Source organism: Diachasmimorpha longicaudata, chromosome 10 (genome assembly GCF_034640455.1).
Source record: "Diachasmimorpha longicaudata isolate KC_UGA_2023 chromosome 10, iyDiaLong2, whole genome shotgun sequence".
Classification (NCBI taxonomy): domain Eukaryota; kingdom Metazoa; phylum Arthropoda; class Insecta; order Hymenoptera; family Braconidae; genus Diachasmimorpha; species Diachasmimorpha longicaudata.
Window position 1 is genome coordinate 5747386 of NC_087234.1, and position 18456 is coordinate 5765841.

The 18456-nt window shown below is 38.9% G+C and overlaps 1 protein-coding gene across 9 annotated transcripts in view; it reads right to left on the bottom strand.

Moving 5' to 3' along the window:
• Positions 1-18433, bottom strand: part of LOC135166509 (potassium voltage-gated channel subfamily H member 6) — a 52380-nt gene extending 33947 nt beyond the window's left edge. For 4 of the 9 annotated variants that reach the window (XM_064128776.1, XM_064128777.1, XM_064128781.1 and 1 more), the window contains exons 1-3: positions 12831-15063; positions 6691-6921; positions 1295-1453 (exon numbers count right to left, since the gene is read on the bottom strand). In XM_064128776.1, the coding sequence (XP_063984846.1) occupies positions 1295-1453; positions 6691-6921; positions 12831-12906 (466 nt within the window). In that variant the 5' untranslated portion in view covers positions 12907-15063. Of the gene's footprint in view, positions 1-1294; positions 1454-6690; positions 6922-12830; positions 15067-16105; positions 16186-18319 lie in introns of those variants that run through there. The other 5 variants (XM_064128780.1, XM_064128778.1, XM_064128782.1 and 2 more) reach the window with 3 other exon arrangements.
• Between the last annotated feature and the right edge of the window lie 23 nt (positions 18434-18456).

Sequence of the window (18456 nt, forward strand, 5' to 3'; positions counted from 1 at the left end):
TTGACTTGTCACTCAATCTTTCGTAGCCCCTCCTGCTCACTTCCGGCGATAATAGATCAACGTGGATTTGACAAGACCTCAGCTGCACCAATGGAACCCCCCCATGTGGTGTGGGATAGAAATTTTATGGAGGAAAATAATCTCAAATCGGGAGATTAACCCAGAAATATAATGTTCGAAAAGATTGACGATCCAGTTGTGCTGCTGCGGAAAACGCACACGTACCCGGACCAATGAAAAGACCAACATCGCATGTCGATGATCCAGCGAATGTTGTTGTTAGTTTGTACAAATGCTACCCCAAAACTATCCCTGCTAAATGGACTTAACAGGCGTCCAGCAGTCGCCCGATTTCCCATCGGTCTCGAAACACGGGTAAACGTTTATTACCAGGTCAGGGTTAACAGTTGAGACGCGCTTCTAACCGGCTGGTCCGACGCTGTGGCGCGGCAAGCCTATCTAAAAATAGATATTAACGTTTGTATCTATGTGTACGATTATATACTCCAGATACAAAACGATGTGCACGGATGTTGACGTGGCCAGTTTATCCACCCACCTGGCCACCTAACCCTGATCGACTCCCGGTGTTAGCTTCCTACCCTCGTCAAGCATAAGTTGCTACAATCGCAACAAGTATGAGTGCAAGTGAGACAGTGAGAATGTGACTCTCGTTGCTGCAATAGTTGCCGGCCACATTATGCGGTGATGTCTAACCTCAATTGTACGAGAATTCTAATGTTATGACGATTGTCCTAACCTAGTTCACTCATCAAGGGCTCGTTGGTAGGATATTTGACGTCAGGGTCAAGTGGTGATGAATTCCTCCTCAGTGACATTGATTCTCTGGTTTACGTGTCTCTTTCCTACGGGTTAAGGTCACAATATCACCGTCAAAATCACTTTTACGAAAATAAAATTGATGACTGGTGCAAGAGATGCTGCATTTTGTTGTATTGTAACAGCAAAGTTTTGAGGAGATGCTTTTAGGTGGAAATAAAAAGACTCGCGGCACTTCTTATCCGGGATTTTTGGCTTCTAGTTGATCTTGAGGAAAGTTTTCTGGAGACACTGCTGTCATTTTCCCGAATTTTATTTTTTTAAAATAATCCTTTTTCTTCGAGGAAATTCAACGCCTTTAGTGATGGTGAACCATTTATCATGAGTGTGAGGATGGCCTTATGAAAAATGGCTGAACCACTTCAAGAATGCAACGTCATACCTCAAGATAACGAACGTAATACTGCGATAAAGTTATTATTATAATGAAATTAAGAGAATGATGTGCACTTACATCGAGTAACTAGTCTGTTGTTGGCGGGACTGGGGGCTGGTACGGCTGGTGGCGGTGTTGGCTGTGCACTGAGATCTTCGAAGTTGATTATTTGCAGACAAATGTCGTCTACCTCGCTTCTTATCGGCGCGATGACCTCGCTGCACAAGAACTTGGTGCCTGGGAAAAATCATCAAAAACATTACACTTTACAATTAAAAAATCTGAAATGAGCGACATCATTGAGTCGACCTTTCCAAGGCTAAGGATGTCTCCTACTAATACAAGACTTTCTTAGTCATCAAAGTTATAACTTAAACGTTACGATGCTTATTTTCCTCTTCGGAATGAGGTACTAGAGCAGAGCCAATCACCAATGGACAATAATCGCCGAGAGAAGAAATAAAATACGAAAGACCGGACATTGGCCAAAGGAGAATAAAGAACCAGAACAATGAACGTTGTTGAGAAAAAATTTCCGGTCAATCGACATTTCACAACAATGTATCATACATTTCATGAAGCATAAGCAGATGAATGTATAATATTGAATGACGACCTTTATTCTTCAGTTAATGGACTGGCCAGGTTTTTTTTTATCGATCTCAACTCGATTTACCGTTCACATTATTTACGTTACTAGATCACGCACGCCCTTCTACCCGGTAGTTGGCCCTTTTTTTAACCAGTTAGTTGATACTTGTGCTTGAGAATGTGCCAAAAATGGGTTGAATTAATTTGACCAAATGACGTATTCATTTTAGTTTTCATTTATTCCAGTTAAAATAATAACGTTTATTCGCATAATCGTTTTGAACTTGAAACTATTGCAGATAATTAATCAACAATTTTCAAGTCAATGAATATTTATTCGTAGAATTAGTAATTATGAGCTCGTTGAGAGGGCTCTCACTTCCTAGTTCAATATTTGCGTCTATTAAAGGTAATCCAGACAGAACAAAGACCCCTCGAGGGTCTTTTTATCACAAGAATCTTCAGACATAATCGATTATTATTGAACCTCAGTGCACTCTCAGGCCCCTCGATTCGGCGGCCCACTACTATCAAGTACCCCTATCTCAAGTGAAAAAAAAAAACCATTTTTCATTTCCAATAATTTCCATTAAAATGTCTCCCAAGGGCATATCAAGGTCATTCTAACCTCTCACAATGAATGCAATGTTTGTGTTTGGAGTTCCTTCGAGAGGTGACCGTTAAATGCAACGAGTTATATAAATAGATCGCATGAAAGGAGGTGTAAAGAGTCGAGGGGAAGAGGGAACGAGGATCAAGGGTGAATGTACCTGATGAGGGTGCAGTGGATTGTAGGCGGAGCGAAATAGTCGCTGGCAAAGGGAGGCTGCGGTGTGGAAAGGCTAGGTGCACCGTTCATCGATCCGAAAATGGTAGTCGGAACCACGAGGGGTGAATGAAGGGGTGGGCGAGGGTGAGGGTGAGGAGGAAGGTATAGAGCATTGGGTTGTTGAGCTAGCTGTGTCGACGCCCAAGAAACTCCTGGCCGACGCTCCTTTTCCTCCTCCCGATAGCAATAATCCGAAGGAATCCCCAAAATCTAGGGATTTTTTTCGATTGAAAGGGCGGGAGATTTGAATTTCCAATTCACTTGAATAAAAAATGGATGAGATGTAAATCAGTTTGCGATAGAGATACAGTTGTGGCTTGATAATTCAAGTCCCAAGTGGGACAGCCCTTACAGATTTCCGCCCTCACGAACGAGTGGTCGGTACTGCAGCGGCCGATTATGCCAACACAGGTCTCCCTGTGCTTTCTAGTGCAGTGTACAACTGTAAATTAATTTTAATAAAAATTAATTACACCGAAGATGACCTTCATCGTTCCTTACCGACTTTCCAGAGACTCCCTTTGATTTGAAATGTTCTCTCACATGTCTCGGTAATCACCCGTCACCACAGTATCATCTCGTCTCATTAATAATCTGCTTATGTGCCGTATGATCGGCTTAAATGTACGCGCAGTAAGTAAAGGCAGAATAGAACCATGAGGTGGAAAAAAAAAATGTAAAAGAGGCTTATCGATGTAACCGACGTATACCACCCTCACCACTTCCATTTTAACAGTTGCGATGTGCATGTGTGCACACGTACAGAAAGATACTTCGACATTTTGGCTGTTATCCAAAATGTCTCTAGGTGGTTTTCATACAAAAATACATCGCGTAGTAGTGGATTCGATGAGTGCGTGGGATGCTTGCCAGGTATGAAATCCACGATGATTTGAATTAAAAGAGTAGACAGACCAGGAGGAAGAGAGAGGGAGGGAGGGGGAGGGGGTCATAGTGAAGAGTGAAAAAGATGAGACCCTGAATTTATGGATGATAGGATGAACTAGTGGGTAACGGGGTACAGCCAAGCTACGAGGTCACAGAGTAGAACGGGTCGGCTTTGGTTGCTTCAGTAGTATAGGTCAACGGCTGCGGCTTCACCCACCCAATTGGTCGATGACGCTCTGCTCCTCTCCTTCGGTCTCGTGACGTCACTACCACGTGAGTGCATTGCCCCAGTGACGTGTCGGGCCTGTGCTATCAAGCTCTCCCCGAGTGGCTATGTGTGTGTGTGATTTTGTATGGGTGTATGTGTAAACGAGCCTCAGAAGTGAGAGGGGGGAGAGGGTGATGGAAGGCGTGAAGCTCGGAAATAGGCAGCCAGAGCGCGTGTTGCCCTCTTTTCCAATTGTAACTGCTTGCAAGCTCTATTCTGTGCGCACCTTTATCCCCCCCCCTCTGCTCCCCCTTTAGACCCCATCCCCCCACTTATCTCTGCCCCTTGTAGCCTTTTTTTTTTGTTCGTTTGGTGTGAGCTTTCCGGTGAAGTTGAATAGACGGAGTTTCACATTCGGATGGACGATTTTTTTGAGAATTACCTTTTACGATATTGTGAGGTGTTGTTGTTTGTGAATATCCGGACTGAAGCTTTTTCAATAATTATTTGGTTGATACTTCGGGTTTGGTCGTCTGAGGATATTCCACCGACTGTCGTGTCATTATTCGGACTGTTGTGAATCACAATATTGGGGCTTAATATTTGTCTGAGCTTTTTTGAGACTGTCAATTGTATGCGTATACCCAACTTTTTCTATTCTCTCCTCCATCTTTCCAGATATTTCGTGTGACCTTTCTTTATATCACGTGTGACTGCAAGCTTTGTGACTGCCAACACTAGAGCTTTTTTCAAAATTATTACTTAGTAGATTATCGTGAGGCTCGAGATTTTAATCTGCTAATCAGGAAATGCTCTTTTCGGTGTCCTGTTATGATTTCGACCTCAATGATTCAAAATATTGGAACTTGATGAGCTTACACGTTCGTAAAACATTCTACACTTTCATTAATAAAAGTTGATCGATAAAAAAATGTTGGCATGATAATTCACGTGAAGCTCATAAAAATGTTACTCATAAAATTTCATCTCCATGTCACAGCCAGATTTGTTACCACTGTTTTCAATGCTCAACATTTCATAACATGGAGCTTTTATGACCCAATTTCCGAGATATCATATCGTTAGCAGTAATTTCTTGCGGGCACTTTTTTTTTTCCACGCGGTAGCTGATTCTTTTATGATTCATCAAAAGCACAAAGGAATGATTGATAGAATTGTTTGAAAAGCACGAAAATACCATGCGTAAGCACAAAAACACACCCAACAATCTCCAAGATTGACGTGAACTTTATGTTCCTCTACGCCTTAGGCACAATATCGAACCAACAATCACCACTATTGCAAGAATAATTGTCAAAGCTCTCTTAATGAGCTTTGTGCTTTTTTATCCCAATGAGCTTTTGAGTGTTCTTTCTAGCTTTTACTCACAGTGACCTAGATAATGCTGAAGCATGTCTCCGAAGTGTTGAAATCCGTTCGCAATCGCTTTAACAAGTCGTAAGCTTTTTAAGAGCTTTCCATTGAGTTCGAGAATTGTCAGTGAGTAATTCCAAAACGGCAAACTAGTACCCCCCTGTACTTCGAATAATTTCACAAATTTCACTAATTGAATATTGATTTGGCCGTTGCGTACCGGGTTGATTTAATTACCCGTGTTTTTTTTTCTCTCGAGCGAATTAACCTCGAGCTTTGGATACTGTTCAGCATGGACTTTACGGGAAACAAGTGTGACGTAATTGCAAGTTCAAAGGGAATTATGGAACAGGGTAAGACGTACACTGTGGGTGGGCTGCGCCTGTGTTTTCAATGTAAACGAGAATTCCGTTCAACTGTTTAGAGTTACAGGTGGTCGTTCTGGTAACACTTCAATGCGATACAGAGCCATCATTTGCGTAATCACTTTGAAAAATCGATCCTTGATTGTATCAATTTATCAATTATTTTTTCTTCAATATCTGCTGAATCTTCCGAGCTTCGCAGGGCCCGCTGGGCCTTCCGGGAGCCGTGAGGCCCTTCGTCCTCTCCCGCTAGGGACAATTCAGTCTCAAGCTCGAGACCCACGTGATGACAGATTTCCTTTTTATCGATTGATCATCATGACATATTTTTTGTTAAAAAAAAAAAATCACCGGATGCGGGAATCGAACCCACGACCGTCGCATTCCGGGTGGGGTACGTTCAACGGTCAACATGAGTTTCCCTTCCTCATTATTCGTAAAATCATTGAAGTTGTACGGTAAGTAGTTTTTCTTCGCATAATTCACTCATTTCTCGATCGATAGAAAGACTTAAAGTGAATAAATTCGTTCAGAGGGTAAATGAAAAAGAAAAGGTGGGCGAGGGAAGATACGAGGGACAAGTCACCTGGGAGGTTCGGTCTTCATTTCTAAGTTTTAAAAAATACGGAAGGGTAAAGGGAGAGGAAAGGAATGGGTCACGATGCGCAATAATGGACAGGGCTGACAAGAAAAGGTAGGAGGCCTCGGAGGCTCTATGACTGTGATAAATTATACAGTAGTGGCTATCGATCTCAACGGCCCTAAGGTCAGCCAGCGTTGATACTACATTCTATATAGGCTAAGAATGCAACTCCTGTAAACCAACTTGATTTTCAAACCACTAGCCGTGCAATATTAAATATACGTATGGATAAACAACGATAAAATCGTGAATTTTTCACAAGTTTGTTTTTCACTCTAATCAATGCACTACGCCACATACAGTCCTGAGTATACAGGCCTGTGCTCTAGAATTTTTTTAATTAAAAAACCCGTTAGCTATTATGAATGGAGAATTTTCCGGGGGAAATATCCTGTCTTGACCAGGAAAATTTGATGAAATGGAAATAATTGGAATTCATTAGAGCTTCATGAATAATATACGAGCGCTCATTTCTATGCTCTATATTCTTCTATTTTTCACTTATTATTTACGTACGAATAAGTGTAAATTGTGTCTACGATGTATTGAAAAATCCAATTATTCACTTAAGCTCACCGTCTTTCCTGTAGTAGAGAATTTCAAAGTGTTTCTCAGCCCCAGCCAGTAGTGCATCCCTCAGTGCAGCAATTGCGTGGGGTGAGGTCATTGGACCATGGAGAAAATCGCATACTGCTGGCCTCTGCATTACCTCCGCTCTTGAATATCCCGTGAGACGGCAGAAGCCATCTGAACAGTAGATTATGTGACATAAACCTTGTTGAGCATTTGCTACCAGAAAACTTCTATCTGTAACATTGAAAATGGAGAAAGTCTTTCATTACTATTTGTTCACCATCATCTAGCCCCTCCCCCCTCAAATCCCTTTGATCCACAAAGTCCTTTGGCTCCATTATCGCTCGTCTCTGAAATTATGTTCGTAAAAAAGAGGTATCTTATACAAAGATCCGGTGAAAAATGATTTTTCATTATTGTTTCCGGTCAATTCATCGGGACAAGGAACTTTTAAATACCGTAATTTTGTCCAAGTCATCGTTTTCGGTGAATTTTTTTTTTTTAATGGATAATAAAATACTCGGGGAATCATATCTCGAAGATGAACATAATGTCGGACGGAACGGAAGAAAGAGAAAAAATGCCACGCGCTGCTGCCGCATTTAGAACCGAAGGTCACACATCTAAAACGTTCATAAATTTTTATTACCGAAAAACGGATGACATTGGATATATAATTCCACCTTAGAACCAATCTGTGATAATAAATAGCGGGAAAGGATAACACTGTACGATAGAATAAGTCAAAGTCAAGTAATCGCTGAGGGAGATCACTTTTCCGTAATTTTTCACTGAAGATGCGCAATATCGTTACGTTTATGGCTCGAAAGTAATCCCTATCATATCCGAAAGTATTCGGGTCTGTGGGGATAAAAAATAAAAGTTGAATAAAGCGAAGGGTCGACCGAGGTAGTGGGGAAAGGGCCCACACAATCCATTACGCAACAAGTGCGGTGAAGATGATCGAATACACATTATCCGGGACTCGTACCCAAAAAGTTACTTTTCAGACAGTTTTATAAAAAGGATTTTACAACGTTGTCCCTTTGCTACCGCCATATGCGCATTTTTCGAACCCTTTGATGTGGGTAAAGTGGTATTTTCCGCACGTCGTGCGTAAAGCGTTATTTTACGTTGAATTGGAGGGGGGAAGTGGGCTGATGCCAAAGCACGAATTTTATTTGAGTACAAAAATGGAACGAAAAGCATTACAACGACGGATACATCCCTAGAGAAAGTGCGATTCACGAGGAGTAATTGGAATTGGACGAAAATAAATCACGCAGTCGCATAGAGTAAATCTATATAACCCAGAGACTCAAAGCTGGAAACATATTTATCATCGTGGGTACATATATTGTTATGACCCTGAAGAATGGCATCTGTAGTGTCCTCGGAAAAGAGTAACATACAAACTCATGTGATTCGTTCACGCGCCCTTCTTGCTGGGTTTTTCTATATTTATGTTAAAAGCACGCGTATACACAGTTTGAATCACAAAATTTTGGGAAATTCGGTATAACCGGAAGGCACAACGAAGCGTGACCACAGCCTCCAAAGTGTTGAATCCAACAGTTCTGCCAAATAGTTTGTAAATGAAATAGTTTCTGTTGATGGATATTCTTTCATTAATTTAACACACACAAAAATTGTGTTGAAGAAAATTGGGAAATTCAATAAATCTGTAGAGCCCATTCTATTCAAATATTTTCTACTGAAAATTCCCAGCTCAAATTTTCCAAGTTATCCATTAATTTTTCTAGTGAAAAAGGAAGAAAAAGGTGTAAACAATTCATCTGTGAATGTTTTTTCTCATATTTTCCTTATGGAATATTTTGTGAAGTAGCAGTTAGTCGATGTTTTTCAATTTTTTAGATGAGTTTGAGCTGAGAACGAAGAGTCGTTGATATAGATAAAAATAACTTCCTTGTCTCAAGTGTGAGATGGAGTTGCGGGAGTGGCATTTCGGCAAATGTAATTATCCTTAATCCATCAGCACAGACAGTCTCGTTAGACCAACGATATTATAAAAAAAGGAATCTAATTTTACCAAATAACTTAACGTGAATCGCTTTTCAATTTCACTGATTTTTTTTACAATAAAAATTAACTTTCTAGTGTTGTTCTTTCAACTTGAGGTCTGACTATTTTCACAGGATACGTTTATACTACTTAAACCTGATAATTATCGAAAAACATCTCTAAAAATAGTCCCCGAAAAAGACGGTCAAAGCCACTTGGCGGTATGATATTTTAGCGCCCTCCGAAACAAGAAGAAAATAGCAGTGGAAAAAGGGAAAAAATTATAAAACCCGAAAAATAAGAGGAAAAAGTGGGTCACGCGAATCCCGAGGTCACGTGCTATCCGATGTTGTGCTGGGTTGCGGGGAAATCATGCGGAATCGTTCGGATTCGACGTAGTGCCACCTGAATGCCACAGCCGGAAGTCCTGAACGGGAATATTTATGCAAAATATTCATGGAATCCAGACTTCCATCTATACATCTATCTCACGGTATTCGTGGAAAATTCACAATGAAGTGCTTATGCTAATTGAAATATCACTCGGTTTATTATAGAAGACTTTGATCATCGAAAATGCCCATCGAGTTTATAATTGAAATTCTTGATTTGTAAATCTCAAAGGAAAACGAAATAAGAATTTCGTCGTCAAGTCAACAGCGTTTGATTATTATCAAAATAATGTCTGGAATGAAATGGGAATAAATAAATTAAGATAAAAATAGATAACCAAAGTTGACACTGTATTCTCAATTCTTAATCATCTATTTATTTGTTTATTCGAGTCAAGATTGCAACTTCAACTGCAAGACCTATAAATGACATAGAAATAATAAACGAATTGCGCTTTACATATTTCCACGAGATAGTAAATGCGGGTTGGGTTTTTCTTTCAAGTCGAGGAAAATATAAAAAATTATGGGTCCACCTGATAGCCATGGAATTTAAATTCCATATTTAAAATTCAGATTCGACAAATGGAGAGACCGTAAAAAGTAAAGCTAGTCAGGAAAACGAGGAAGAAGATCCCAAGGCCTTGAAATGAATAAATTCCCACAATTATGTCCATGATTCCTTATCTCCCAGTAACATGCAATAAAATATCTTTTCGAATTTTGCCACCGAATCCCTCCCCCTCGAAAACAGATCCCCAGTTCTCCCCGTCACTCACTTGACAGGTCATCTCAAACCGGTCGAGTGTTTGCGCAAGACAGTCGAATTGTTATTTCATGATAAATAAAAATATATGGCTGCAGTGGTCATGACACAAATTTTATTTCCCTCTCCCTCATCTGATTATTATTGGACCGTTGTGATCCCTTATTTTTATTCCTTATGTTCCCCGGTCTCGGGCCACGAAACTCCATTGGAGTGAATTGGGATTCCCCGATATATCTACAACGTAAGCAGTAGTTTTCTCATCATCTAGTAGATATTTTTCTTCATATCCAATAAGGAATCGTCAACTGAGCTAAGAACTCCTGTCAGATTAGGGAAGCCAGAGGAATAGAATATCCGGCCACGATTCCAGGGGGAGGGGCCGGGGATGAAGCTACTGAAGAGCGACATAAGGAGGACAAATAATAAGAGGAGCTGTCACACACGCAGTCGCCAGGTGAGAAAGTGAGATTGGCCTACGGTGAACTAATCTACCTCCCTTATTTTATTAAGTGAAATTGACTACTAAGGATTCATCAGGGTATCGTTTCTCCAGATGTCATTTTAAATTACGTTTCAACTACTGCTGGGGTTAAATCCAAATGACATTTTCTTATATTCGAAATATGATAATTTCCCGCCAATTTACCAGTGATGAATCCCTGGTAATCATTGATTTATTGCAAAGGTAGGCTTTTGATTTTTTTTAACAACCGAACGAACATTATTCTAATTATTGCCAGCCTAAGGGCCGCGGTCAATACTCGGCTCAGTATGGGCTCGCCGACTCTCGCTTCCCCCAGCCCAGGCCAATGCTGTGGCCATTAGCGATCGAATACTTGTGAATCTGAAGTATGTATCGAGAGGGTGGGGAGGGGAGGGCTTTTAACAATACGGGGATGTTCCAGAGAGGCTGTAGGGTCGAAAAAAATAAAAAAATCTAGACTCAAAATAATCGGCGGCCATTGGATAAATATTTTCCGCAGCAATTTTTATCTCGTTTACGGCACCGTTCGCAGCCATTCGCCACCTATCGATATTGATTACCAATAAGTTGCTGTCGCTCAACTATCACATACTGAGCACACCAATGCCATTGAGTATAATTGCTCAGTCACTAGTGGCATTTGACTGCCCTCCGAGGCGATACTAGCGGTAAACTGCGAGCCCCAGGAAGTTGAAATATCACGCGACACACGACTCATTGTTACCCCTTTGGGAATAACAGCTGAGGGAAGGGTAGCCCCATAACGAGTGGAATGTTCTGTAATATTCACCGATATAATATACCACGACAACAAGTGGTCATTATGCACTTATCGATAACAGGACAATTTTTTGAGGTTAGGGCATTCGCTTCGGAGGGATACTCGGTTTCAGGGACAACGATGATAACGTACATTATTTATAATCTTGTTTGGAAGGTTAAGTATGATTAGGCCAAATTATTCGGTAATTTTTTCATCATCGTTTCCGTAATTGCAGCGAACGGTGATTACAGACATTGAGATTTTTATCTGGTGATTATCGATTTTCTGTTGTATGAAAACAACTCTTTTAGAGGGACATTTTCTCTGGGTCAATGTCAATTTTTATGGAATCATAAACACGATCATTGAAGACATTATTTTCGAAAATTCTATACGTCCCCTAAAGCTCCAACTACCGGCCGTCCTGGCGTTCTCAAGTGGCAAAAATGGCCACGAAAAATTGAGTCATTATAGGATTTTTTTATATTAAAAGAAATTAAAAATTTGAAAATTCTTCCAGTTTCCGTATCTCAAGAAGAAAAGAAAACGAGTATTGAAGATTTTTTGTTTAATTTGCAAACGCATGACTAAAAGATTCTCATGAAAAATCCTAATTAGGAACTCAGAGATAATTTACGACTCGTTTGGTAAAAAAAAATCTGGAAAAATCCCTCAATGTCACGAGTTCATTGGGATAAATGGAGGTAAAATTTCACTGAGCCCGTTCGGTGAAAAATAATTATAAATAATTATTTCGCGGAATTATTCCCTCAAATAGCACATTTCGCGTTTTTTTCCTGTATCATTGGCGCATGTCCAGCTTCTTCATTGTCAGGCGCCGGGTGAATAGCACCAGGCGTTCTTAGGTGGTCTCTTCTTGGAGACAGAAAGGGGAGGAGTGAGGGGTCGCCAAAAAAAAAATTCGGATTCAAAAGAAATTCGGAAGCGCGTTTTACTCCCGTTCACCCATTCATTAACTTTCAGGTCAACATTCAAGTGATGATGTGTCTTCTAAATTATATTCTCCGCTGTGAGAAAAAATATAAATCACCTAATCAAATTTACTTGAGAGAAGAAATTCATGTGGAATTTTATAAAGAAATTTCCGACATTTGTTTGTCTCAAAAAAATTTAATTAGGGGAATTATGTATTTCTTTGTCAGAATTAATCTCTCATTTCTTCAGTATTTGATTAATAATCTTTTTATGGTATTTTGAATACGTTATATCACCAATCGCCCGATCGAATTTTGCTCATTGAGATATTGACAGGCTGAGAACGACACAGTCGTGCATATTCTCATGAATAATTCATCAGTGAATAGATTACTTCCCAGCTCCGCTGCTGGGCTAATTGCATATTTATTAACAGGTAACAAAGTGTCTGAGTAAATACAATACAGACTTCCGAAACATCTGCAGATGTCTTCAAACTCGAAGAAGACGTAACAACTGTAGGCATCTGATGCAATCAAATAAATCGTATTTCATTAAGACCGGATGTCTAACAAAATTAATGTCACCGAGAAATTTCAAAATTTTAGAAATTCTTCGAAAAATTCTACGAAATTCTACTACAAGAAATTTCTCCGAAAAATTCGATCACTTGCTAATTTTAATTCCACCACAACTTAAAATTCCAGAATAGCCAAATTCTTCGGGCAATTTTTATTGTATTTTTACCACGACCACTAAAAAAACCATTAATCTCACCATGTGTATCAAACTTCCTGATGATAGTCTCGATGATGGTGGTCCTCGGCGCAACGTGGCCCCGTCTGACAGGCATTTCTCCTCAATCACAATGAAATACAACCAAATAAATATATCCACTCGGCCGTCACAACACAATCACTCGCGCGATAATCGAAAAAATTATTCCCTCATTAAACTGAACTGCGCTAAACTAAATAACAATAACGAGTTCATTCAGCACAATAAGCCATATACGCTCGCCGTTTTTTCACTAAACTTATCGATCTAATCACTGCGCACTAATCATCTAATGTCAATTTGTATTAATTTTATATTAATTTATGTAAAAAAGCACAGCACGAATTGAGCATAATTATTTTTATCAATAATTTCAAGTTAACGCACTCTCAAAACTTGAATGATTTATTTTTTTTCTTTTTAACATGAAAAAAGCCTTGTATACTCGAATAAATGTTGAATCATCGATTACTCGTCTCACTCTCGAATTTTATTCATCGAGATTATTATTATTATGGTTAAGTGCGCTGAAGGCCAATGTGAGACGTTAAATATTCATCAATTATTATAATTCATAACCTCGTGTATTAAAATGCCAAGTGATATAGATTTAAAGAACTCACTATTAACGTTATTTTTTTTTTTTCAATTTTACTTATTTATTTATCTTTACGTCGTTTGTTTTTATTTTTATATTCCTTTAGATAAAAAGCGTGATGATGAATTATTGCTGCTGTATTAACAGTGCCTGCCAAAATTCAACGCAGAATACTTTAACCTACTCAGTATTTTAATTTTGCCCAATGGAAATTTTTCTTGCACCTCAGGTTGTTTAATTCTCAATAACAAATTTAAGACACTTCTTTTATCATTCCCAGATACACATTGTACCTGTCTGGAGGCAAGTCAGCTCCTTTGTTTACATCTCCAAAGCATTGTTTATTTAATGAATATTCCTCCACGAGACTGCAGTTGCACTCTCATCTATTTTTTTAAATATAAATTGTGTATGTTATGTTTTGCGTAACTCCACGTTTTTGTCAATGGAAGCGGATTTAATTGGACCTTATTTAGCAACTTTCTCGGCTCATGGTGGATCCGTTGGTGATTTTGTGATTGTCGGTGAGAAAATAATGCCGGTGAAAAATTTGTTTACTTCATGGAGATAGAAAATTTTGACGCTTGATTGGACAATTAACGAGACCTCAGTTGTCTGGTGATTCGGGTATTTTGTGGGTATCGAAGAGGGGATTTTCGTTGTCAATGTTGACAGGCATTTCATTAATTGTCGAGTCGTTGGCGCTTGGCGATAAATCCTCGCAGTGCATTGTCCGTCTGTGGACGATTGTCAAAAGGTCGTCGTTGATTGTACGATGTAATAACTTGTTAAAACTCGACATTTCTTCAAACAGTAATTTTTCAACAATTTTTTACCTCCTTTAAATTATGCCAACGGTTATTCTACACTGTTCTTGGAGGCATTCGTTATTTCTTGGGGCATTTATCATTCAATTTTAATTATTGGTGAGGATTTTTCGTGTCACTGTGGCAAGGCACATGCTGGTGATTATTCAATATCAGAAATAATATTTCTCTTCATTCCCTGGAGATTTGATATTTTTTATATTTTTCTTGAACTTTTTGCCGATCGATTATGGCTTATCGTCGATTGATGAAAATTTGGGTGAAAAATTTTTGGTCAGCTGTGCATTATCGGCCAGCGTTTTTCAGCTCAGGGACAGAGTTTATTTTAGCACACGTTTTTATTTTTTCCTCTTCGTCACATAAGTGTTATTTCGAATGAAAGAGAAATTGCGATAAAATTTTTTTCAACTTTACTCTCACATATTTCAATCACTAGTTGAGATACTCCACTCGGTGTTTAGCGAAACAAAGGAGTGATTAATTATCAACTTGTTCGATTAATTATCGCCGAGTCGTACTAATTTCGTTGAATAAAATTTTATTTATTATTATTATTTAATCCCGAATGTTTATGGATTTTTTTTATCGTCACTATATTTTACTCATCTCGACACTTGTTACCGTTACTCTTGTAGAATGTTTAAGCATTTTTAATGTGATTTGCGGGTTTTTTAATGTGGCGTCGGGCCCTTTACAATTTTCGCAAAGTTTATATTTTTCTCCCCTTTTTTTTACGATTTTTTTTTTATGCCGAACAACGACGCGATTGGGACGAGGGAACGTCCCTCACTCGACGGCAGAGCTGAGCTAAACCAAGCGTCTAACAGATACGTATTGCAAGGGATTACCGAGCGCCTGCGCCAATTTACCACCCCCCACTGTCCATGTCACCGCTTTTTCGGATGCTAGTTGCAGTGGGGAAAAAAAAATTAAAAACAATAATAACCGAAAAATCCCCGGTGGTAATAATGATAAGACAGGATTTCAATGTTTACGACTATTTCGAAATTTTTTTGTTATTTTGCTTTTTTTTTGTTGACATTTTTCGGGACTATTTGTTTTTACCCCCCGGTGGGGGATGCGGAAAACAGGATTTTTTTTTTCGGGTCAACCGCGATAAGGCCGTATTTTTTTTTATTGAAGTGAGAGGGGGCGGGGTGGGAAAATATGCATGAGAATTGACGAGAGGTGAGAATTTTTTGGTCGATGAGCGGGAGGGGAGCGATAAGGAACAGACGTTCGGTGCCACCGGAAAGCGATTGATATAAAGTTTAACTGGGATTTTTTTACGACGCCGGATATAGGGTTTGCCGTACCACGTGGTCGGGAGGGAGAGGTTGGAGTGAAATAAATTCAGAAATCTCTGGGTGGTTGGTTTCAGGATATAATGGGGGAACTGGAAAGGCTGGGCCGGGTTCTAATGGCACTTACGAGTTTAAAGGGACGTGACCTAATTGGAAGCGATTTTTGTTTTGTTTAATTTTTTCAGTCGTGGGGGAACTTCCGCCCGGAAAAAATTGTTTAGTTTTTCGAGAAAAAACTGATTCGTTTTTGCAATTTAATTTCATCTGATTTGTTAATTAAATTAAATATTTTCCTCGAGGCCTTTCCTCAGGAATATGATTTTGTAGGTCATGACGGCCGAAAATCTACTTGAAAAATCGCCCGCATATTTTTTGAAAGAGTTTTGTTAGTATGACGTGGAGTTTTGATTCCTTAATAATGAAAAAACCGGAGGTAAGAATATTGCGATAACATTCGATTTCTGCGCAATCGAACCCGCTTCGACTTAATAAAATAAATAATGAATTATATATGACATAAAAAAATGTTGTGTAAAATAAACTTACCGATTTTTGACGCCCACTGTCTCTCAGGAATTATCTATTCTTACTCTCCATTCTCGTAATGAACACCCCCAGAGGGAAAGCTGAAAATGAATGTAAAAAATTTAATTAAAATGCTCCCTTGTAGATTGTAGTAAGTGATAAAAAATTGGGCTCATGAGGGGAGAAAATCATGACACGCGGCTTCCGTGTCGTTACCGCAGATAATTTTAATGAGTAATCATCTGTTAACTTCTCCTTTGTGGCAGTAAAAACAAACAAACATTTTCTCATTTTCAAAACATACGTTAAAAATTTTTTTTTCTATAAATCCAAACGCTGGTGAACGAATTAAAAAATTAAAGCAGTGAATCAATAGATTAAATTTACTTCCCATGAGTTAAAACCTATATTTATCCCTTTAGGGCTTGAAAACTGCGAAATTTTTATTTGAATAATTTTCGTAGAACCACGAAAATACAAATGTCGATAAATAATTCCTGTCAGGTGCAGTGAATCACGACCAAATACACAACAGACGGATTAATGACAATTTAATAACTAATTGTCGCCGTGTACCAGTGAATTTCCCAAAATTGTCATAGAATTTAATTCAGAATAGACAAAATGGTCTGATTGATTAATTGTTAATGCTCCATTTGACCTAATACCGCCCCCTCTATCGTCAACCCTCACCCCAACCACTGACACATTCACCTCTTTTCTTTCGATAGTGGAGAAACTAGAACTATAATCGCTTTGCTGGTGGCTTTACTCTATAGTTTAAACTCCAAGTTTTGAATTTACAATGACGTATGCATAATGCGTGGCATTGTCATGGGATAATATCGCGTGAGTGTGTCGTCAAGCACGAAAGAAACTATATTTACCAGTGTGTTTGTGTGGAATCGAAGCTACTGCATTTGATATTAATTCAGTATGCGACATGGGAAATGCAGAAATTAATTGCACGGAACTGTTATATTTGAGAGGATCCTAATCACCTACTGTGATCATTGAAATACTTCATATATTTTATGCTCACCGGAATAATTGTTTAATGAATTGTTTAGACTTGAGAAAATTGTGTACAATGCTGCAAATTTTACAAGCTGGTCTTTCACTCAAAATTAATTATCTAAATTTATAATTTTTCATATTTTTTAGGAGAACAAAAATTCAAAAATCATTTAAGGTAACAAACGGGGACTTTATTCAAAAAATTAAGCTCCTGAGAGCGATTTTAGCTGGCAGAATGGATGATCTGTCTATCTATAATTCAAATCTATAAATTTGTAATAGAAGGAACCATAGAAGTTTATTTTCTAATTTAGACTTATGAACTGAATTATGGGATAGAGGAATGTAAAAAGAAATTCAAAATAGTCGTATTTCAGGACAGCAGAGACCTCTGTTCTTTCGGTTTCCACATTTACACGATATTATTAAAAAATGTACCGAGAAGTAGCGTTAGTTACACACGATCGTGAGACTCCTTTCTATGTCAGCAGTCGATAAAGAAGAAAATATTGAACTCATTTAGATCTTAAAAATGCCTCTTATGGTGTCCCATACATTACTATTCCATTTATAAATTTTTTAACGACTTAACTTTCCAATTATTTGTCGTTTGATCGTCTTGACAATTAAATAATATTGTCTGTTCAATGCTCCACCAGACTAGGGTCGAAACAGACAGTAAATAATTTAAATACAATAGTATTTTCTAAAAAATTCAATAAAGTTCTGTTCTAAAATTTTTTCCGTGGGTTCAATAAAATATTTTCCAATTTTCTGAAAAAAAAATCATAAATATTCTAGAATTCCCCCGACAGGTGGCGTCGAGTTTATATTTAATTCCGATTAATAAGCCCTGAACTCATCGAACCGTCTCAATTATTTCTCCAATCATATCCCCTAAGAGCCACCTAAATCATCTCCATGAAGAAGCTCTACATCAGTAATTCCCCCCAAAAAATTTTTTAAATTCTCCCGATTCCCATGTCGACCCTCGGGGTCTCCGCGCAATCGGTTTGATTCGAGCATCGCCCAACGGCAGCCATCCACCGGGGTTCACACATGAAACCCCAGGGAGCCCCGCCCTGCGCGCCCAATCTCGCCGACGCCACCGTGAAACCAGACGCCACAAACAAAATTCGTTTTCTCTCCTCCTCGATCGCCATTGCCCCCCAATCCCTCATTAATCGTTGTCCTCAGTTATTAAATAAACCAAATTACCTTAAATCACACCACTCCAAACCTCCACAACTCCCAGGACTTTTCATTTTTCCAGAAACGCGGATAAACGCCGGCGTCACCAACGTATGCTGTTGATCACCCGCGGCCATTTTGCCTACCGTCCCCTTCCCTTGCGC